This window comes from Pundamilia nyererei, unplaced genomic scaffold (assembly GCF_000239375.1).
Source record: "Pundamilia nyererei isolate P.nyererei 1_Seehausen unplaced genomic scaffold, PunNye1.0 scaffold00435, whole genome shotgun sequence".
Taxonomy (NCBI): domain Eukaryota; kingdom Metazoa; phylum Chordata; class Actinopteri; order Cichliformes; family Cichlidae; genus Pundamilia; species Pundamilia nyererei.
The window spans coordinates 143,321-165,915 of NW_005187836.1; the positions used below are offsets into that span (position 1 = coordinate 143,321).

Genomic DNA, 22,595 nt, shown 5'->3' on the forward strand with positions numbered 1-22,595 from the left:
AGTGTATTAGCAGCTAAACACTTGTCTCTCTTCCTCTCAGGACGATGACTTGCAGGAAATGAAGCAGTCGGCAGAGCAAATGGACGAATGCTACGGCCACTGGGTCGACTACGTGTTGGTAAAGGAAGATCCAGCTAGTGCCTTAGCAGAGCTCCAGGTTGTATTGGAAAAAGTACAGATGGAGCCACAGTGGGTGCCTGCGTCCTGGGTGAGGCGCTAGCCAGCTGACCTTCCAAATAGAAAAAGAGGACAGAACTGTGGCGTGCCTCTGAAGGTGCTGAGCATTTGGACTGATCCAGTGTTTTACTGCCGTGTAACCATTCCACAAATGAGTATGTGAGTCACTGTAAAAGAACACCCAACAGGCCTGTTGCAGAGTGGTCAGCATAGAATGACCACAGTAGTCAGATAGTGCTGGTGTACATACCGTATATCCTGATAGTGCAGTGGCTTTATGAGAAAGGTATGTAGTACAAGCATGCAGGACAAAGTTCCTACAGCAACTTATTGTCAAAAACATCTGCACTCAGTGTGGTCAGCTATGTAAGCCCCCTATTATAACAGCAGCTGTAATGTGAAGTGCCATATTGAATATGTTAACTGTAAAGCAGAAATCTGAAGACCATATGACTGATTTTGCTTTGACAAAAGTTTGAGTTTAGTGAAGTGGGTTGAATTTGTCTACGTTTGCTTGAGAAATAAAACAAGACCAACTCTGTTTATTGGGGAAACTATTTTACTGACTGATCACACTCATGAAACAATTATAAACCATAAACAAAAGGGAAATATACATATGTGGTTGCATTGTGTGCAAGAATACACAAGGCCTTTTACTTCCAAAGCTTCTTGATGGACATGTTCTTCTCACTGTCTTTCTGCATGACCTGATAAAGTAAAACTGCGTTAGTATAGTGCAAGACGTGAACACTGCATTCAAAAATTAGCTTTAGGTTATACTGACCTTTGCCACCGCCATCTCAAAGTCCTCCTGAGTGACGTGCACTCTCCGTTCTCTCAGAGCATACATCCCTGCCTCTGTGCAGACGCCCTATAATACACAAATGCAGTAGGGGAAATTTAATGATATAGTTCCTCATTTAACGCAGCTTCCATTTAGCAGGTTAATTCTTACCTTAACCTCAGCACCAGAAGCTCCGGGCATCAACTCTGCAATCTTCCTCAGGTTAATGCCGCGAGTCAGATTCATCTTCCTGGAGTGGATCTTCAGGATATCCAGACGGGCCTGTGGGCGCATAATTAAGTGTGCTTAGATACAAAAAACTCAGCATGTTTGAGTAAACACACTAAACGATTAACTACCTCTTCATTGGGAGGCGGAAACTCGATCTTCCTGTCAATCCTGCCTGGCCGGAGCAGAGCTGAGTCCAAGATGTCAATACGGTTAGTGGCCATGATGACCTGCAGAGATGGACGACATACTATTAAGTATATTTGAATAATTGGGGTTATTTAATACTTTAACTCCCATGTTTAGCACTCATGAACATTTATTTAACAAATGCAGCATTACTTGTTTCAAAATATTATAAAGGTCTTCTGTAGTCATCAGCAACTTTAGGTGATGCTGGTATATAAATAAATACCAGTTGTACCACAATGTCATTTATGCATAAAGAACCTATACAGCAAGCCGAAATGTCATCAGTGACGCATGTATTAAGAGGCTGTCCTGTGCACATAACACTACACCTCAGTGTTCATAGTAAGGATATGAGACTACACAGTGATCCTCTGCAGTACCTTGATGTTCTTGGTTGCCTCGAAGCCATCCAGCTGATTGAGCAGCTCCAGCATCGTCCTCTGCACCTCACTGTCCCCGCCTGAGCCTCCCTCCAGCCGAGATGAGCCGATGGAGTCGATCTCATCCATGAAGATGATGGACGGAGCATGCTCTCTTGCCATGACAAAGAGTTCTCGCACCATACGGGCACCTGCGGAAAGCCAGGGAGAGATCAACCAAAACCAGTTATTAAAAACATGGGGATCAATTCGATCCCAGTGTACAGGAAAGAAAAGGCACGCACCCTCTCCGATAAATTTCTGGACCAGCTCTGATCCAGACACCCTGATGAAGGTGCAGTCAGTGTGATGGGCCACAGCTCTGGCAAGGAGGGTCTTCCCTGTACCTGGGGGGCCATAGAGCAGCACACCCTGCAAGCACAAAGGAAAATCTGAACCACCTACACAGATGCAACAAGTGTAGCTTTAGTTAACCAATTTAATCAAATTATCTTTTTCCCCCCTCTTTTCATGTTTTAGGACTGAAGTGAATGATGGGCAGGCAACAAGATGAGAAAATGTGTCAAAGATATAAATATAAAACCCTAACAGAAACTTCTGAAATTCGTACCATTGGCTCTCTTGTCAAATACCCACCTTGGGCTGGGCAATGCCTAAAGCCTCGAACAGCTCAGGGTGTTTGACGGGCAGCTCAATCACTTCTTTGATCTCCTTGATCTGCTTATCCAGGCCGCCGATCATTTCATAGGTGGAGTCCGGCACCTTCTCCACCATCATGAGGGACACCAGAGGGTCCACCTTGTTAGGAAGGATCTTGTGCAAGGTGTAGCTGTCATTACGCAGAGCTACACGACAGTTTGGAGTCACCTAGTGGCAATTTGACAGAAATAATAACAGAACAGTTTAGGTTTCCTGATTCCTAGTACTTATTTTAATGAGTAAAATGCATTTTTTTCTCGTTTAGCTCCATCATACTTTACAGTAAATATTACAAATGGACTCAGCTTTTATAATACTCACATCATTGATGTCAATGTTTTTGTCCACATCCACCACAAACTTTCCCTCTGGATGCACCTGAAAATGATGAACAGACATAAATGTAAACTGTCCACGACTGATTCAAAAAGAAGGATGCTGCAAGGTGAATGTACACAGCATACCTTAACTAGCACTTTCTTTTTGTCCATGACCCTCACCACCTCTCCCACGTAGGATCCCTGTTCCTGTAGTAGCTGCAGCTCCTCACGAAGGAGACGCACTGAGACCAAAGTAACAAAGGAAATGTCTGACTGTGTACATCAGAATGACACAATTCCAAGTAATGTGGCAGGAAGATAAAGCACCATACCTTTGGCATTGAGCTCATTTCTCTGTGCCTGCAGACGTCTGAGATTCTGACTCTTCTCGTTCACAGTCAACTATGAAGAAAAAAAAAAAAGCAGGTCAGGCATGATGGGCGAGCATGCGTTAAAAAGCAACAAAAACAAAAATGATTTTTCATTTCCTCACCTGCAACTCTTCTATCTTAGATAAGTAGTACTGCCGCAGACCTGATCCACCTTTACTCTCCCCCATCTCCATCTGCTAAAGAAACACATTGCAACATGGTGCAACTTCTTCACAGTGAGCTCTTGAACATTTAAATATGGCATATTTAATCTCCTAGGACCTGGCATCCACATATGTGGACATCACATTTTGGGTTATTTAGACCAAAATAGTCAATTTTGCTCCACAAGGGCCTGATATCCACTTACGAGGACATAATACTGCTACTGTTCTATTGAAATTTTAAAGGAATATCCTCATATGTGGCTCTCATTTTTCTTAGAAACAAAAATTAGGTTAAAAAAAAAAATTCTGGTAATTCTTTATTTTTACATCCATCAGGTCCCAATCAGCCCAAATATCAAAAAGAAATTAAAAATGCATGCTGTGGAAGAGTTCGGGTCTTAGGAGGTTAAATATGCATTAATCAATGACTGCGTTCATAAGCCATCAATTTTGTTTCATTCTTGTTTTAAGATAAGAAAGTATGTTAGCCAGTTGATTGCTATGCTGCCTGCCAATTTGTGTTAGTGATGATGATTTTGATAGCAAAAAAACAGCAAACTGGGTCAAATGAATTCTCACTGATGAGAAGTGCTTTTCCTTTAGTCCCCATTTGCAACTTAAAAGTCGTCCATCAAGTGTGGTATGGTGGTTAACACTGCTGTATCACAGCAGGAAGGTTCTGGGTTTGAATCCAGTCCAAGGTGGCGTAAGATTAATTGGTGACGGTATGAATGTGAGCACGAATAGTTGTATATATGAATTAGCCCTGCAAAAGACTGGCGACCTGTCCATGATGTACCCTGCCACTGGCCCTATGACAGCTGGAATAGGCTCCAGCCAAAACGCAATGCAGAGACGTCACTGTGTACTCTGTATACCCTCAATATGAAGCAGCCTCTATGCATACAGTTTTAGTTAGGCAGACATCTCCTGAAGGATGTAAACTACGTCTCTTTTTCCTACTATAGCATTTACGCCACTACATTTAAAATTAAAGATTAAGATACCAATTATATAGCAGCCTACAGACTTCTGCTGTAAAAATACTGAAGAACTGTAAAATTTTTCCCGCGAACATTATTTTAGATTAACCCAGCAGCATATAAATCATCTACATTAGCTTTTTGTGGTCCCGAAAAGTGTGATGATGTGAAAAGTACATGCCCGATGAGAGGATCTTATGTTGGACAATGCAAAGTACACAACATTTATCAGTAAATAGTGTATGTCGAGCTTGCCATTATCTAATATTATAGAAGAAGAATAGAAATGCACATTTGTCCAATTTTCATTGATTAAATTGGTGGACTGAACTGGTTGAAATTGACCACTGTTTACATTAGCCATTAGGCCTAACCTGTAGCACCAACACAGGAAATATCTTTTAGCAAGGAATTAAAAAAACAAACAAAAAAACAACCTATGTAACAAAAAGCGTTAAAGTGTGTGATGCTAACTTTCTCCCAACAATTACAGTTCATTAGCAAACTAACATCAGTTAGCTTACGTACAAACGTGCACGTATATTAATAAAGTAACGCTTGGCGTTTCCCATATAATAAACTCAGATATATATCTCTCATAATATGCTGAAATAAGCACCCCTGTGTGGTCAAAAAAGCTAAGAATAGAATAAACTGTCCGCACCTCGCTGCCAGTCATCGTGAGAAGCTAGCTGGGTTAGCTACAATGAGACAGCAAACCGGCACAATCGCTGCTTTCAATGAAGTGACGTTTCCGTTTTTACACTGAAGTCCCGCATCCTTCCCTCAAACAACCGATTTTGAATAATCTATTAGACCCACAGCAAAACAGAAACGTTTCCTTCGCATGACAGTCATAAAAGCAACAAAGCGGCAGGAAAAAAAATACACCTACATGATCAATTCCGTCCACCTCCATCTTGAAATTTCTACATCCGGTTAAAGCCACTGCAGACCAGGCGCTATTTCCGGTACAGCGTCTTCGTGGTATTTCTTTGATGTATAATATATACAAATGCAGACACCGCCACCTACAGTCCATTTTAAAAAACTACACCTTTAAAAAAAATAATTCCAGGACGTGTGAGGACAGCGAGACGGTGGTGAGGTGCGCAGTAGGAGTGGCAGATGGGTTCAAGGTGGGGGTGGGATTACATCAGGAATCTGCTCTGAGACCCTTAATGTTTGCAGTGGTGATGGAAAGATTAACAGATGAGTTCACTCAGGCGAATCCATGGACTATCATGTTCACAGATGACGGTGTAATCTATAGTGAGAGCAGGGAGGAGGTAGATGACTGGGGAGGAAAGGAATGAAGATGGTAGAAGCGAGGCGAAGAATACGTCTGTGAATAAAGGGCAGGCTAGTGTGACAGTAAAGATGTGAGGTAGTGAAGGTACAGGCATTTAAATGCCTGGGATCAAACATCCAAAGCAAACTGCATAGGAGAGGTGAAAGAGACAGTGCAGGCAGGGTGTAGTGGGTGGAGAAAAAAAATCCAATATTCTCTTTAACTTTAAAAATAATTTCTATGTAACCAATATAAATTCTTGGAATACTAAGGAATTGTGTCTGTTAATATTGGGTCCACCTTACGATATAAAGCACCTTCAGCTGGCCCTTGTTGTGATTTGGTGCTAGATAAATAAAATGTAATTAAATTGAAAATAAGAGACCATATTCAAAGCATAATTAAGTCAGTAAACACATGCAAAAACGATCAAAGAATCTAATTCAGTTTTAAACGTTAGTCTGGCCTTTTCTTTGAACCAGTGTCACAATACAAGCCGAGACAGAGCCCTGTTAGTGAAGGGTGTTTTAGGGTTGGCTGTTATTTGAGGAGTGGTAAACAGAAGCTGTTTGAGTAAGACCAGACATACCTGTTGAAACGGCTGCTCTCAGAGGCACCTAAGCTTTGCAACCAGCCCCAACATGCACCTCACGGCATATCTGCAGCTCTCTAAGCATGCAATCGAGGGTATGCGGTAGACGACATTATTACAACGGACAATATTCTATATAAATTCTTACCCCTCTGTAACAGGCTGAATGTTGTTAAAGAATACACAGTACGTGAACATTTGTAAGTATATTTATTGTAAAAAATACTCCAAATGTATAAAAGATAAAGGCTTTTGATTGATACACAACATGCAAACATTTAACAAAGAGAAGCTGTACAAAAATAACATTTGTACACAACGTTTTTACCTCATCTTAAATTTTATGTGCCTTCTTCACCAAAGACATTTTGGCACAATGATATCTGTCAAAAAGGAATGTTTCAAGAACTTTAAGACTGATGTACAAAAAGTCAACAAAACAGCAAAGCTTTAACTCATGAAACTATAAACTGTACACAATATTTTGGCGCTTTTTTTTTCCTTTTTTAGCTGACATACTGCAGTTACATTCCTATCAAATTATTAATAGCAGTTAACTTTCTTTGAAGGTATGGATCCGTCCAATCTAAAGAGCCTCAGCTCCTCTTCCCCTCGAATCACCCCACTAACAAATAAAAACGGCATGTAAACATTCACAAAATCAGAATGTTTCATTTCAACTTTCAAAAATGCTGCAAAAGCATTAAACGTATTATACACACTGGAATGAAATGCTTACTTCTACCATGCCTCCAGGAAGATCAGGCATTACTCTTATCTAAAAATTATGGCTTTTCAATGTAAGGGTAAACACATACCTCTTTCAAAACAGCACTCAAAGTGACAGTGAAAACACCCAAACAGCACCAGTGCTTAAACAGCATTTTGTACCAGAGACAAAACATATTACAAAAATAAAAAAGGATAAAGGTTATTTAAACAGGCTCAATATATCAGATACTACAAGGCAAAGATATTATTAAAGGTCATATAAGCATCACTTTGGTCCCCGAACTTTGCGTCAGTGACGATGGCTTTCTGAACATTTCAAGGTGAAAGAATTCTTTCCAGTTTCAGCTGAGTGGAACATTAACAACTCATGAGTAAACCTAAGGTGGCTGTGCCTCCTTTAGAATTGTACTTAGGTGAGTCGGATACCCAACACCTGCTCCAGCTCTTGCCTTCTCTGCTGCACCTATAGAAAAGAAGAGGTTAGACTCAATGGCAAAACCACAAACTGTATAGAAAAAATGGACGCTGTGACATCAAACATTGGTTTTGAAATTTTGAGTTATCTTTCTAATTTTATTTTGGTGTAATGTTTGGACTTACCACATCTTGACATGTATAAGCTAACACTAGTTAGCACTAAAAAGTGTATTATTCACTGTCTACTTACTTTGGAGTAAACATATCTGCCCACTGCCTCTGGCACCCAGGGCTCATGGTAGAACTCGGTCCTCCTCTCCTCTTCTGGGTTTCCAGTCACATCTGTCATCAACTGAAAGAACAGAAATGCATCACTGAACACAGGGAACCAAAATTGAATGATTAAAGAAAAGGGGTTTCTATTCCCACATGCTAAGACGGTACTGTAAAGACTGATTCATGCACTGCCAAGTGACTGTAGTAGTACTGAGAGTCTGATGGATCAATGATTCACTGAGTCTGGTTCCTAAAGGCCTACATCTTAATCCAGGTGCTAACGTCTCTCCAGATGAGGAATGCAGCACAAACAGCTAACTGGTGTTTTTCTTTCAACTGAATACCAATGCTATGTTTGGACACAGTCCTGTGAACCAATGGTGCCTTTGTGTGCCCAGCAGTTAATTGTCTATGAAAGCTGGAAACATACTACCACTGCTCACAAAATAACTGCAGCTTTTCTAAATTAAATACAGGGAAAGCTTTGCAGGCAACTGTACAAATATGAAAAAAGCTCAAAGTGAGTGAAGATGATACAAATATCGTGTTACTAAACTATAACATGTTTTGCTGTTGTGTAGACAAGCACGTATGACCATTTTAGAAGCTGGGGCATAGCGTCTACCTTCAGATCCCTGGACTGAGACTTCAGCCAATCCTTGATGAACTCCTGTGGATTATTGCTGAAGCTCAGCATGAAATCTCTTTCGGTCTTCAGCTGGTTAATGTACTCAATGGTTTCATGAATCTGTAGCGAATACAAACACCAGCAGCACATTTTCAGAATTAAATGGAGTATGCAATTTCTTTCCCCCTCCACGACTCTGGTGAAGTGCAGATGAAGCCTTACCTTCATCTCGAGGGCAGCGATTTCTTGCTGGTTGGTTGTAGAAGACAGGAAGCTGTTCATTTGACCCTTAAGTGGGTCGTCCACTTCCACGTCAATGTCATAGCATGCGGTCTTCTTCTGATCGTTGGGATCCACGCTGCTCGGGGGAGACACAATGACAGTTTGGAGAGAAGGAGTGATGCTGACAGCACACTTGTATAAGCACACTAAGAAATAACAGGCCAAAACATAAAGCTAAGGAAACTATCGTTCAGTATGAGCCTCACACACAGGGCTTTCTAATATTCACTGAGAGGCTGATGTAGCTCTTTTTTCAGACAGAAAGAGGTAACATGATCCAGGCTCCCCTACCTAATGACGTGATTGATAATAATGGGGTCAGGGTGCTGCAGCAGGCCCGCCAGTTTCATGGGAATCTCAGAGAACCTCATGCGTGGACAGCCGAAGATCTGGACAGGATTTAGTTAAAGAACAGAGCAAGTTAGACAACATAAGGGGAAAAACTTTTTTTCCTATTTGAGGTCTGCAAAGGGCTACAAAACAACACCTCACAAAAATCATAATTGCCTGAATCCAAATCATTTAGCTGTGAAATTAAATACATGCAAAATGATGTTTCAGTGCCAAAATATCAAAGCGCCACGAGCCATTTCTAGCCATTTGCCATTACCTGTCTGAAATAGCGGTTGCAGTTGATGTACTCTTTCTCATGACTGTCCTGCAGCTTGTTGTTCTTGATGTAAAGCCAGAGAGCTTGCATGATGCTGGCTCGTGTCTGTGTGTGTACACCCAGAAGGCGAGCCAACCGTGGATCCAGTTTGTACTGAGGGGGCTGATCAAAGAAAAGCATCGGGACAAAGCAAATGTTGGTGGAAAAAAAGAAATATCATCAGGAAAAAATTTAGTGACGGTTGAGAAAGTAAGTGGCACCTGGTGGTCGAGCATGAGCAGAAGGGTGCATTTAACATTCACGTCTCCTGGCCTTTTGACCTGGAAACCATCCGTCTCCTGAGTGGTGGGCATTCTGTGCCACTGGAAGATGAAGACGTGATTTTTTTAAAGCAGATAAGCAGATTTTATTAACATGAAATTTACAAAACTACTTTGCAACAACAATGACTCAGTGCCAGGTTAAATAAACCGTTCCATCGGCAGATCCCTAAGACTGGAAATTCTCACTTTCACCACTGTTAACCACAATTTTTCAGTTTAAAAAAAAAGAAGAAATGAGAATCTGGTTTATGTGTGGGATGAGTTCAGACACAATAAGCCCGCCTACAGTCAAAAAAAAGAAAGAAGGATTGGCTCCAAACTTCTAGTGTTTCAATCTGAGCTCAGCTTCTTGACCACAGCTAAACAAGGTCGGTGCTGGCGAACTATTATCACTCTCTGAACTTCTGGTGTCATTGTGCCTACGATGTTCTGAATGGAACTGCAACCAAGGTTTATGTCATACCTCTACTAAGTGGTTATCAGGCCCGTAGAGCTCCTTATCAAGCTCAATCACCAGGCTTTTGAAGAAAGATGAAAACTTCCTCTTCTGCTTGCCAGCCTGGGAAGACAGAAAGCACGAAACAAAAGTGTCAGAAGGACGGAGCAGCAAGAAAGCAGTGTATTCTTATTGTGCTGTGTCAGTGTGCAGCTGCATTGTTTAGCTCTGACCGCATTGGGGGTGGTGGTGAAGCGCAAAACTGTAGACTAGAAAAAGCTGTCTTCACCCCCCCCCCTTGTCTGCCCGCTCCCCAGCCCTGTCAGAGTCTGTTTGCTCAACACGACCCCTTCACTCCTTTCCCTCACATCCCTTTTTCTGTTGCTCCATGCAATACTCCTCCACATGCCTAAACCCATGAGACTGAGGAGAAATTTTAACAGACAAAAAAAAAAGAAAAAAAAGAAAAAAAAGACCTCCTTCTCCTTCATGTGGCCCCAGATGACACAATGAGTCGAGCTAGAATTGATGTCGGGAGGGGAGGCTAGTCAGCTCATGGTATGCAACGGCCAGTGGTTTCAATTCCGTATTTCAAATGAGATCCTGAGTGTGTGTGTGTGTGTGTGTCAGCAGTTGTGGGGTGGAATGAGAAAAGCTGTAAACACACATCTGGCTGCGTAGTCTGAGCCAAGAACACTGGCCAACTCAAGTTTGAAGAAACACAATGAGAGAGACTGAAATACTTGCAGTCAGACCACACCGGGACAATAGCGAGAACACTCGAATGTGTTTTTTTTTTAAACTTACTTCCTCCAGGAGTTTGCCCTCGACTCTCAGCTCCCAGGAGGACACCTTCTCCGCCTCCTCACCCTCGGGTTTGCTGGGAGTGTACGTGTTGGAAATGTAGATCCTGAGCTTGCGCTTTTGCTGTGTAATTTCAGAGGGACAAGCAGATGTATCAGGAATTCTGGCAACAATTGAGCCTCTCAAGCTCACTTGCCAAATTCACTCTCCAACAAAGACAAACGCTTCATTTCAGGCTATTAAGGGTGTTTACAATAACTCCATCCTTATGTATAAGTTCACATTATTAAGACCGGAAAACACTGCAACCTAACGAGGGATTCACAGGAAAAAGTTGTGACCGTTTTAACTTCACACCAGTCACACCGTTTGCTCTTCTCTGTGGCCGTGTCACAGTTGGATTAATTTACTGCTAATGCAGATTTTCCTGCTGCTAGAGTTGTTGTTGTTGTGACACATCTCAGCAGACCGAGTGTTTCTGCCACTAAGGTTAACGCTAACAGTTAAAATTGTAGCAAGGAAACACAAAGGTCGGATTTCAGTGTGGGAACCAACTGTCCTGCTGTTCTGTGGAAACTGCTTACACTGTGCTCCGCAGGAACTCGGATTACAGCTGAGATCATGTTTTACTGACTTCTCATTTGTTTCAGTGGACAAAGCCTAAAAATAATCTTCACAAGGTATACTTTTAACTGCATGACAATGGATCAAGGACACATACCATAATGGGCTTTTTGATGGCTTCCTGAATCTCCATACGCTTTCGAGCGATGGTCTGGTCCAGCTTCCTCTCAAAGGCCAGGAGGTCCATGTAGGCCTGGGACTCCGGGACCAGATCTCGGATCTAGAAGACAGTAGCAGGTGAAGATTGAGGAAATACAGCCAACTGGGACAGCAGTGTGATTCAAGGGGGTCGAGGTTTTCCTACCCTCTGTGGCAGAACCTTGTCAGCCATCTTGCGCCTTTTTGCTCTGAATCATAGAGAAAAAACAAGGAAAATTATTCAGTTTGGAAAGAAGACATTAAATGACCGCTTTAACAGTCTCTACGATGTGAAGGAGCGGATTTCTAAGAATATCTCAAACTGAGCTGTTGTTTTCCAGTGTGTGTGTCATCATTTTGCTTTCGGCCTCATAAGTATGACTTCAGTCAACCAATTTCACAGAAACTGGCCACACACCAACACATGATATAGGATCAAATAAAAGATCCCTTTCATTTAACCCGATTACCGGTAATTGGAAGACTTCACAGTGCGATAATATAATCTTGGCCAATGCAATATGTTAATTAAGTCCCCTGAAAGAGTGCTTCAGGTTTTTACTTACCGACTTCATTAAATTGATTTCGTTTCCTTAATTATACACTTCACCTTGGCAATGACTGAATTTAATTTCCATGTGATTAAATGAGAATTTAGGATGGTGGCACCATGACTCACTAATCTTCCTAGACTGAGATTATGCCAAGATACTGACTTTTTTTTATGAAATTAACCTTAAAAACACAACAGAATCATTGTGGACGAAGCATTATGGATGGCCGCATTTATGAGCGTGGCGTCACGGAGCAGTCTGAAGTCAAAAATACCCACTTGTGTCTGCTGCTTTGAAAGCAAAGGCCAGTCATGAGACGCTGGTATCCTCGTGTCTGTGTGATCTGAGCCGTGCTTTTAACAGTACAGCCACTTTACAAACAGACGGGAGAACAAATCATGAATGAAACGTTCTGTTGAGACAATGTAAATAAACCACAAAAGGGGAAAAAGTAAAAAAGATTTACCGCATTTTTATAGCTGGATGACTCCACCCATTTTGTCAGAGAAAATATTAATGGAAAACTCCCTATAGTGACCGTGTTTTCCTGTACACTCAGATTCATATCAGTACTCTTATTTTCACACAAAAATTACTTTATTCTAGTGAACTCTTTCCTGGAGTCATTAAGTCACAAATAATCCTAAAACGAATGTTAATGTTGGACTTGGCAGTGGGGTTGAACCTGGCTTTTGAAAACCTGTATTTACCTTTTTTTCTCCCTATGATGTCAGCAAGAGCAGATACCTTTATTATAGTCATCTCAGCCACACAGCTCTGGCTATGAGCCACTTCTGTTACGAGGGGCAGCCAATTATCAGAAAGTTGGCTTTGAGAGAGGTGTTAGAAACAGACGTGTTTATACAGACCTTTCAGTTTCCAGCTGAAGGACTAAAGCAAAGTATAAGATGAGGTACTTTTTGGATGCTCTTTAAGGGGTGGATGGATCTGCGTGTTTGCTTTGGCACAGATGCCATTCCTGACACAGCCCTCACATCTATCCAGTGTTGGGCCAGGACCTAGGAATGCACAAGTTTGTGACCCCTGAGGGTGCATTTTTGCATCTCCTCCCCATCTAGAAGCAGGAATCTTGTAAGGGGAATGTGTAAACCACTACACCCATGGAGCCAGTATGCACAGTATAAGATGAGTAAGATTAAACTGTAAATCATCCAGAGCTACTCTAGAAAAGTACAAGACCAACAATATGGAGCTGGAAATAAGCACGAAAGTTTCTCAATAAAAAAGGGGGACATGTGACAAGCAGTCAAGTGCTAAAAAGAAAAATGGTTGCTGTTGCTTGATATTAAAATTAGGCTTGGCAAAAACTTTAGAGCTGAACCTATTTTATATCATTTCTAAGTTACTGGAAAAAAAATACCTGGTAACAGTTTTAATTCTTTGAACAAGTGATTTAACTCTTTCCCCTATAAAGGCGACATCTGATGACCTCCCCAGCTCCCGTAATCACAAACCTCAGTATTTATCAATAAAGATGTGCTTTGACATCCATTAGAACAGTTTCTGGGTTTTTCTAAGGGTCGCTACATAGGCAGAGACCACCCTCACTAACACTCCATCACTTGTGTAGCAAACCCAGTGATTTTCTCTATAAGCAGCAGTTCTGAAAAGAGTTTCAGCAGGTCACTACTAGCAGCTTGCAAGTGGTAAAGAGTTAATGATAAAAGGAAAAAAGGAAAACATTTTTGGATTTCATTTACTTAATGAATAATCAATAATATATTTAATTGTTTAAAAGTCATGAAGGAGTAATAGCTAGTTATTTTAGATGGCAGTGAGGTCCAAACACTGGCAGTACCATCCCCTACATTTTGTCCCGCCTCCTCTCTTACCCTCGTCTGAGGCCTCCCAGCGCCTCTTGTTGCTGTTGGTGGTGCTGGTGATGAAGAAACCGTTTCCTAGAGGCGTCCATGCTTGGGGGTCCCATGCCTGCCCGCATGGGAATGCTACTGCTACCATAAGAGGGACCAGGCAGCTGACCCCCCATTGACCCCATGGGGCCCCCCACTCTGCTGGATGGCATCCCAGGGCGCTAGAGAAAAGGAGGGAAACTGATTTCACGGAACAATTTCTCCATATCTACACAAAAAATTTAATATTTCATCTAGGACTAAAGGAAATCAAGGATCTGATTTATTAAAGAGATACAAAAAAGTACCTATTTTATAATAATAATGAAAACCAATGATGTGTGAAGCTGTTTGCAAATAAATTTCATATTGTATGATCAACTTATATCAAATTCTAGCTTTTTGGATCGGGTGGGTAAAAAGAATGCTCAGTGACATACAGTACTGTCACTTACACTGTTTGCTTTTGGTTGTACCACAAATGTTATGAGTCATAATATCCCCATTAAAAACATGCCAAAAACATAACCCCACCTGCAGAAACAGTGCATTTATGTTTTTAAGCTCTGAGGTTTAATTATGAAGTTTTGCATATAAAGACTGCTATGGTACTGCAGTGTTTATCTCCATCTACACAAAGCACAACCTCTTTCAACTTTAAGGTTTCACATATCAGGATATAATGAAAAGACATCAGGTGCTTAGTAAGCTTTATAATTTGCTAAATATAACCTTAGATGAAATACAACACATGACATATTACACTGTGGTTTTATTTATTGTTAAACAAAAATAATAAATAGAAATGCAGAAGCAGTAAAGTAACAGCCAGATGCTGCTAATCAAATGCATTTCATCAATTTATTAGTTTCAGGAAGTGTGAACACTTCTGTAACAGCAGAGGTTTTGACAGTTTGCTGGTTTGGAGGATTCAGGTGTGTTAACACAAAGACATCAATGATAATCCTTGAGAAGCAACTGCTGCCCATCAATCTGGAAAACCTTATAAGGTCATTTCCAAACAATATGAATCCATCTGTCTACAAATTATCTACAAATGGAAAGCATTCAAGACAGTTGCCAATCTTCCCAGGAGTGAACGTCCCAGCAAATTCACTCCAAGTTCAAGCCTTGCAAGAGCTACTTCTCGGGCCTCAGTTAGCATGCTAAATGTTAAAGTTCATGGCAGCACAATTAGGAAAAAAATAAACAAGTACGGCTTGTTTGGAACGGCTTCCAGAAGAAAGGCTCTCACATTTGAACAAACCACAAAACCTCTGGCGCAATGTCCTTTGGACAAGTGAGACCAAACTGGGGATATTTGGACATAATGCTCAGCACTACATTTTGTGAACTAAACACAGCATAACAGCACAAACACCTCATACCAGCTGTCAAGCACGGTGATGAAGTCAAATGCAAGGCCATATACTTGACAGCTAAAGCTTGAGTGCAATGATCACAAGCACACAAACAAATCTACAACAAAATAGCTGAAGAAGACAAGAATCAACGTGGTGTAATCACACAAAGTCCTCAACGCGTAAAATGCTTTGGCAGGATCTTAAGAGAGCTGAGCATAAACAAATGCCTGCAAATGCCGATGAACTGAAGCAATGTTGTAAAGAAGAGTGCACCAAAATTCCTCCTGATGTGAAGGGCTGATAAAGTCATACAGAAAAGGATTACTTCACACTGTTGCTGCTAAAAGCGGTTGAATCTTGAGGCGTGCTTAGTTTTTCACACACTGCTTCTGCATTTCGGCTCAGTTTTTTTTTATATAAATAATAACACAGTGTAATATGGCGTATTTTGTTACACATCTGAGGGTGTACTTATTTTAAGACCTGTTACTGACTAGATTTTTTTTCTTTTTAATTAGGTCTTTATATGTAACACATCAGTACTGTAAATAATGTATCAGAGAATTCTCACACTTTGTCCAGTTTGTAAACATAAAAACAAAGTCTAAACCCAAATGGCTCCAACTGTCAAAACGGGGGAACTGCGATCGTGTCTGTTAACTACAGGGGAAGCTGCAGATGGTGACAATACTGGCACGATATATGCAGGCTTGCCTCTGGGCAGATGGTGCTGATAAACTTTTGCTTTCACGCTAACTGACAGGAGGCGAAGCGGGCAACCACGTGATTTTCTTTTTCACACGCGCACAAAACGCTAAACGATATCAATTTGAATTAAAACTCCACTACTTTTATGAACCACTTTAAATGCCATAAAAGAAAAAAAAAGGTTACACTTAATTATTGCGGTAATTAATAAATAATTACACCCACTTCGAAGGCGGAAGTAGTGTCCACACGGTGATATATAGTGAGCTTTATGTTTGTTTGTTTTTATTTCCATGTCTCTCTGGCGACTTTTTCAATTAGCTACTTTTATTTAAACACGAATTTTAAAAAAAAAAAAGTAACGAAAAGCTTAAACACACATGGGGGTGATCGGACAAATACCGTCACCCTCACCTTTCACTCAGTTTCTTTATTCGACACGGAGAAATCAAGCAGAACCAACCTGGGGGTATTGGGGAACGCTGCTCATGCTTCTGGGATATCCCCCCGGAGGCTGGGGCATTCCTTGCATCCTCATGCCCGCGGCGTGCCCAACATTCATGGGGCTCATACTCGGATTCATCGGAGGACCCGTGAAGCTTCCCCTCGATGCCATCTTCTAGAGCCACAAGTGGTTAAAAGTGACGGGAACTTCAAACCAAATTCGGCCCAAATAAAAGTGCGGCAGGCTGAAGTCTCCAAGTAGGTAGCTAACTAACTCCGGGTACTTCTGCTTAGGTCGGTTTCTGGTTTGACAGCAAGCACACTGTCAACAAAAAGCTAGCTAACGTTAGCTCACTTCCTACCGTTTCAAGTTCCGGGATTTGCTTCTACCTAGTGACTGCTCGTTTTGTGAACACACCAAGTGGGGGCTTGTCATCTCCCACTCGCGCCTTTACGACTGAACGACGCCACATAAACGATAACTAACAGCTATTACACCGTGAGGCGAATGAAAAACATGATAACGTCGTACTAAAAACAAACTGAGTATCTTGAGCAGATAGCTTGTCTGCACTCTAAAGCAAAACCAAGTACTTTCAACTACATGCTGCGTTCACAAACATCGGAAATTATGAAGTTCCAAATTTCAGCGCGCAATAATCTCGATTTTTTTCTTTTCGAACACCTTTAAACACATGTTAGTCCGAAGTCTTTATTGCTTTTGTATTTTGTAAAAGTATATATTTTCAATTATGTTTTATTTTCAATGCTTGATTTCAAATGTGACTTACAGAAACTTGCGCTTGGTTTTGTAATAGTGTAATTTTGTTTCTTGATCAGAAGCTCGAGACTTTTCTCAGTAGTGCCAAACTATAACCTCGAGTAATACTCTGCCTCCTGAACACTAATTTTTGGTAAACAGTAATGTGCTGAATCTAGAAGTCTTATGCCACCCATCCTTATATTTTCCTGGGGGAAATGACGGAGTAAGGCAAGGCAAGTTTATTTATATAGCACAATTCAACAGCAAGGTGATTCAAAATGCTTTACAGAGACATTAAAAAACAAAAACAACTAAAAAGCATGATTTAAAATGGGAAAAAAACAAAGGAACAGTAGATAAAATCAGTAGTTAAAATGTACGTTTTGAAATTTACACTTAAAAGTAAAACATTGCGAATTTGGTGCTTTATTCAAATGCAGCTGAGAACAGGTGAGTCTTCAACCTGGATTTAAATAAACTGAGTGTTTCAGCTGATCTGAGGCTTTCTGGGAGTTTGTTCCAGATATATGGAGCATAAAAGCTGAATGCAGCTTCTCCATGTCTGGTTCTGACTCTGGGAACTGATAAAAAGCTGGATCCAGATGACCTGAGGGATCTGGAAGGTTCATACTGGGAGTAGGCAATTTACTGAGACATATAGGGAAATGCAGGATAAAAGAAAAGGGGGGAAAAACAGAGGCTGTTCTAGCGAGCTTGAAAGCCAAGATTTGGTATGACTACATTTATTCATCAGCACAGCATGAACTCTCTTAAGCAACTTAAATGCTCTTCAGGAATAGTTCTCTTAGCTATATGTCCCTCCAGTCTTCTTGAGGGACATTCAAAGCTCTTCTTTGTTTGGGATTACCTTCCTGCTAAAAAATGATGTCACTGCCAGTCAGACACTTCTCAGATTGCATTGCATGGTGGATCTAAATATGATGGTACTTTTCCATTACCGTAATTTTAAAGAGATCCCCAACACCATTTGCTGAAACACAGCCCCAAACCTCGAGAGAGCCTCCACCATGTTATACAGATGACTGTAGATACCCACTGTTCTACCACTCCCCTAACCTTCTCTGTACTGTCCAATTCTTGTGAAGTTTTGCATACCTCAGCCATTTCTCTCCATTTCCCTTCCTTAAGAATGGCTTGTTGATGGCCAACCTTCCACTGAGGTTACTTCTGAAGAGCCTTCAGTAAACAGTACATAGATCCTCTGTCAGTTTTTCTGGATTTTTTCTGTTTACTGTTCATCTATTGTAGATATTTGTTTTAGGCTTGCCCCTCCCCCCCCCCCCCTCCCTCTATTTGTCCAGTTTTTCCCAGTTTTTCTTGCACCTAATACCAAATTATGCCAAATCTTCAGCTAGTAGCTCTTTAGAAACCAGCTTGTTGCTGTAACATACTCAAACTGTGTTATCTTTGGTATTATTTGTGTCTAAAAAAGTGCCACTTTAAAACTGGTCCTGTGCTAAGTTATCTGGTATATGCAGACATAAAACTGGTTCCTCCCGTGAGTTAAATGCCCCCTTTTATGCTTGAATTTAAAGAGAAAAAAAACATTCTCCCAAAGACGGTCAGGTACAAGGACTGAATATGAATATGAGTGACAAAGCAGCCCACATTTAAAGAAAAACTTTGAAAGACTTTCAGAAAGCCTTGAGAACTATTGCTCATCAAAATCTTTTAACCTATGGGCTACATTAATGCCTGTACTGCAGAGTTTAGGAAGGCTACACAAAACAACATTATCAGCTCCCCCTTGGCACAATGAACTCTGAATAAGAAGCTTGAACTGTATGAACATGGCTGTGTTTACAACATGACAGTTTTCTGAGAATATGACCTACAACCACACTAACCAAGATAATATTTAGCCCCACATCTAGCAACAGAAGCATGTGTACATCATCTGATCAACAGCACCCCCTGTTGATCAGTTAGACATTAATTCCATGTACTTGGTTGCCGTTTTATACATTTTATACTTTTGTTAAAATGAATGTGAAAACACAGGACAGATAACAAATCATTTATTTTGCTAGACAGATGAAACAAACTGAGCCATGATAGCAGCAATTCAACTATTAGAATATTTACACTATCACATCACACCAAGGACACATGTAACCCTTTACAATGTAAACACATGATACAAAGACATATTTCAATGCTAGAAAACAAGCAACTCTATCCCACCAAAAAAGAAAAAAAAAAAGAAAAATGAAGAAACCTGCTTTCTGCACCAAATACCTGCTTCTACACTTAAAGAGTTCGTGTCCTGAACATTGTGAAACAAGTTTCCACAGGTGAACGACAGAGATGCTTGTCTTTAAATTCTGTTTGAGAAATTCAGACAGTGAAAGGTGAAAATAAGACAAACCATTAGCAAGGATTGTCTTTGACATTATTGTTTTTTTTGTTTTTTTTCAAAGAATGAGATTGTAAAATGTGAGGTAATATAAGGACATCCACTGTGTAATCATTTCTGTATTTTATGAAAAGAAAAGAAAATACTGTAAGCGTACACCGTCTCTGAATGAATTACACTGCAGTTTACATCTGTGCAGTGAAATCATATTTGGTGACAAGTATCAGTCGAAAATGATAACTACATAAAATTATTAAAAAAAAACAAAACAAGTGTTGGTACAATGATTTTCTGAATAAAAATAAATTTGTCAAGTATAAGGTTGGGAGTTCTGAACTGCTTCTGCAGAGCAGCAAACACCACAAACGTTGCCTTTAACCATCAACGTCCATTCATTTCACAACATAAAGAACCAAAGGTGAAGTGTTGTTGGTCGTCCCGTGAGCGTGTCTCTGTGTGCATCTCCGCACACACGATGGTGAGAGAATGTGTGTTTGTGTTATTGAGAGAATGCCTCGTCTTTCATCAGCATGCGCGGGCTCTCCTGGTTGTCCATGCGACGTCTGGGACCCATCATGCCTAGAGGAACACACGCGCCATTTATTTATTCAATCCAGACACATAATTGATTTCAACTGGTGTTTAGTGTCTCAATCACTACACTATTACTGGTTCTAAATTATATGTGCACCAGACAATTTATTAAGTACAGCTGTTCAACTGCTCATTAACGCAGATATCTAACCAGCCAATCACATGGCAACAACTCAGTGCATTTAGATATGTAGAGATGCTCAAGACAGCCTGCTGAAATTAAAATTGAGCCTCAGAATAGGAAAAAAAGATGATTTAAGTGTGGTTTAAAGAAAACACAAAATATCCAATGAGCAGCAGTCCTATGGGTGAAAGTGCCTCATTGATGCCAGACATCTGGAGTATGGTAATAACCACAATACAGTTAAGGTACACAGAAGAGCATCTCTGAACGCACATGTTTAGCCTCGAAGCAGAAGACCACAGCGGATGCCCTTCCTGTTAGCTAAGAACAGGAACCTAAGACACATTTCCTGACCAAATTTGGACAATAGAAGGTTGGAAAAACATTGCCTGGTATGGTGAGGCTTAGTTTTTGCTGCAACATGCGTAAAAAAAACAAAAACAAGAAACCATTGATCCATTCTACCTTGTCTCAACTGTTCAGACTTCTGGTGGCAGTGTAAGAGTGTGGGGAAATATCTCCTTGGCACAATTTGGCCATTATCAATGTGGACCAGAATCTCTGAGGAATGTTTCCAGCACTGCGTTGACCCTGTGCCATGAAACATGAGGGCAGTTCTGTGCACAAATGGGATTCCAACCCAGCACAAGAAAGATGTATTTAATAAAGTGGCCAGTGAGTGTATTTTGAATTATTTTTATAATATGCTAGCTAGCAGAAATTGTTAAGTTTTTTTTTAATATTTCTTTTTAGTTGTACACTTGGTTTATACCAGTAGGTGCCTGGGGGTAGCTGTAGCTCAGGTGGTAGAGCAGGTCGGCTACTAACTGGAAGGTTAGATCCCAGTCTGCTCTAGTCTGCATGCCAAATATCCTTGGGCAAGATACTAACCCAACATTAATAAAACATGGCATCACACGTCCATCAGAGTGTGAATGTGTATGAATGTTAGATAGGGAGCAATTAACAACTTAGAAAGTGCTTGAGTGTGATTGGGTAAATGTACAAGTTGTATAAAGAGCTTTGAATGTTCAGAGTAGAAAAGCGCTATATAAGAACCTCATGTTGCTACACTGTGAAGTTTCTTTATTCTACAGAACCAAACGTTCTACCGCATCATACTTTGGTGTGGTAGAAATCTTATGAAGTCAGGGATGTGACAGATATAGAGAAAGCAAAACAGGATATCTTTATAGCCACCACAGTCTGAAGCCAAACACCTTTAACACTTCATTATGCGACCAAATATATGGTCATAGTTTCCTGTTGAATTACACTCATTAATAGTGGCTAATAAAATCAGCTGACGTTACCACGTAGTTGACATTTGGGACAATAAAATTCACCACTTCACTTTATTCTATTAGACAGAGATTATTAGGGAATTCTTGTGTAATTTTGCCCTTGAAATCACTTACATGGGGATAGACTGGTAGAAGCAACAGCTACTTTTGGCTGCTCCCTTATTTTTAAAGGGTTGCCAAGCGGGCAGCTCTGCATGCTTGGTTTGGCAGATTTCTTTTTTCTTTTTGATGCAACCTCAAAGGGATTTGTGTCTCCTCCTGCGATCGGGCTGAGGAGTTTTCATTTGTTAGGCGAATGTGTAAACCACTACAGTATGGACTGTACTGACAGATAGGCGTAACCTGGAAACATAATACCTTCAGCCAGACCAATATAAGGACAGAACAAAACATGTTTCATACACTGTAATGTGAAAATGATTCTATATGCTGACTCTGCTATGCTTCACTCTGGTATCCACTGTTATAAAGTGATCTGTGGGTAATTTAACTAATAGTATACATATGACAGCATATAGCAAAGCTGCACTGTTTTAAGATCTGATTACATACAGACAAGCTACAGCAGGAAGTTAAAATCTTGTTTTCACTCACTGTTCTTATGCTTGAATGATTTGGATCTTCTTGGTGAGTTTGGATTCTGAGGTGGAAAGACAAAATATTTTATTTTTGAGTTTTTACATGCAGACAAATGCTGGGGCTATTAAAGCAGCGATGCCCAACATGTCTGTTTAGTTAAAGTATAAGGTTTGATGAAAAAAAAAAAGTACCTTATCAGATTTCCTTTTCTTGGCTGTAAAAGAAAGATTTGTTTTAGAGATTTAACTCAGAGTTAACAAATATTAGTCACATTTAAATTTCACGCATGCGCAGCCCAAGACTACGAGAGCGTCACCTTTCTTTTCTGCCCCATAAGACCAGTCGTTATCATTGACGTCATCATTATCCTCTTGGTCACTCTCTGACTTGTTGTTGGTGTTGTTACCAGTGACTATTCTGTAAAAGAGGAACAAGCAAGGTATTGCGCGCGCGCGC

At 40.6% G+C, this 22,595-nt stretch overlaps 4 protein-coding genes across 14 annotated transcripts in view; 1 reads left to right on the forward strand and 3 right to left on the reverse strand.

The window, feature by feature from the left end:
• LOC102202955 (MAGUK p55 subfamily member 3-like) overlaps window positions 1-718 on the forward strand; it is a 26,374-nt gene extending 25,656 nt beyond the window's left edge. For all 6 annotated transcript variants that reach the window (XM_013916034.1, XM_013916036.1, XM_005753511.1 and 3 more), the window contains one exon: window positions 40-718. In XM_013916034.1, the coding sequence (XP_013771488.1) occupies window positions 40-220 (181 nt within the window). In that variant the 3' untranslated portion in view covers window positions 221-718. The remainder of the gene's footprint in view (window positions 1-39) is intronic.
• Window positions 719-5,288, reverse strand: psmc5 (proteasome 26S subunit, ATPase 5). 4 transcript variants are annotated; one of them, XM_005753516.2, is made up of 12 exons: window positions 5,200-5,288; window positions 3,277-3,348; window positions 3,116-3,185; window positions 2,928-3,025; window positions 2,785-2,841; window positions 2,401-2,631; window positions 2,049-2,175; window positions 1,765-1,955; window positions 1,324-1,422; window positions 1,136-1,246; window positions 965-1,051; window positions 719-887 (listed from the first exon to the last, which is right to left on the reverse strand). In XM_005753516.2, exons 1-12 carry the CDS (start codon window positions 5,221-5,223, stop codon window positions 834-836), a joined length of 1,221 nt encoding a protein of 406 aa, XP_005753573.1. In that variant the 5' UTR covers window positions 5,224-5,288; the 3' UTR covers window positions 719-833. The 4 variants fall into 4 exon arrangements, with proteins under 4 accessions (XP_005753573.1, XP_005753572.1, XP_005753575.1 ...); XM_005753515.2 differs by having other exon boundaries at window positions 3,277-3,351; XM_005753518.2 differs by lacking the exon at window positions 5,200-5,288 and adding an exon at window positions 4,969-5,177.
• A 1,092-nt stretch (window positions 5,289-6,380) lies between these two features.
• On the reverse strand, window positions 6,381-17,010 carry smarcd2 (SWI/SNF related BAF chromatin remodeling complex subunit D2). The gene is made up of 13 exons (XM_005753519.1): window positions 16,418-17,010; window positions 13,865-14,064; window positions 11,624-11,666; window positions 11,417-11,539; window positions 10,699-10,818; window positions 9,919-10,014; window positions 9,393-9,494; window positions 9,133-9,294; window positions 8,814-8,911; window positions 8,463-8,598; window positions 8,238-8,360; window positions 7,587-7,688; window positions 6,381-7,382 (listed from the first exon to the last, which is right to left on the reverse strand). Exons 1-13 carry the CDS (start codon window positions 16,568-16,570, stop codon window positions 7,329-7,331), a joined length of 1,512 nt encoding a protein of 503 aa, XP_005753576.1. The 5' UTR covers window positions 16,571-17,010; the 3' UTR covers window positions 6,381-7,328.
• A 2,599-nt stretch (window positions 17,011-19,609) lies between these two features.
• The window catches only part of atxn7l3b (ataxin 7 like 3b), a 6,122-nt gene continuing 3,136 nt past the window's right edge, over window positions 19,610-22,595 (reverse strand). For all 3 annotated transcript variants that reach the window (XM_013916031.1, XM_013916032.1, XM_005753520.2), the window contains exons 6-9: window positions 22,456-22,556; window positions 22,331-22,353; window positions 22,155-22,200; window positions 19,610-20,117 (exon numbers count right to left, since the gene is read on the reverse strand). In XM_013916031.1, the coding sequence (XP_013771485.1) occupies window positions 20,038-20,117; window positions 22,155-22,200; window positions 22,331-22,353; window positions 22,456-22,556 (250 nt within the window). In that variant the 3' untranslated portion in view covers window positions 19,610-20,037. The remainder of the gene's footprint in view (window positions 20,118-22,154; window positions 22,201-22,330; window positions 22,354-22,455; window positions 22,557-22,595) is intronic.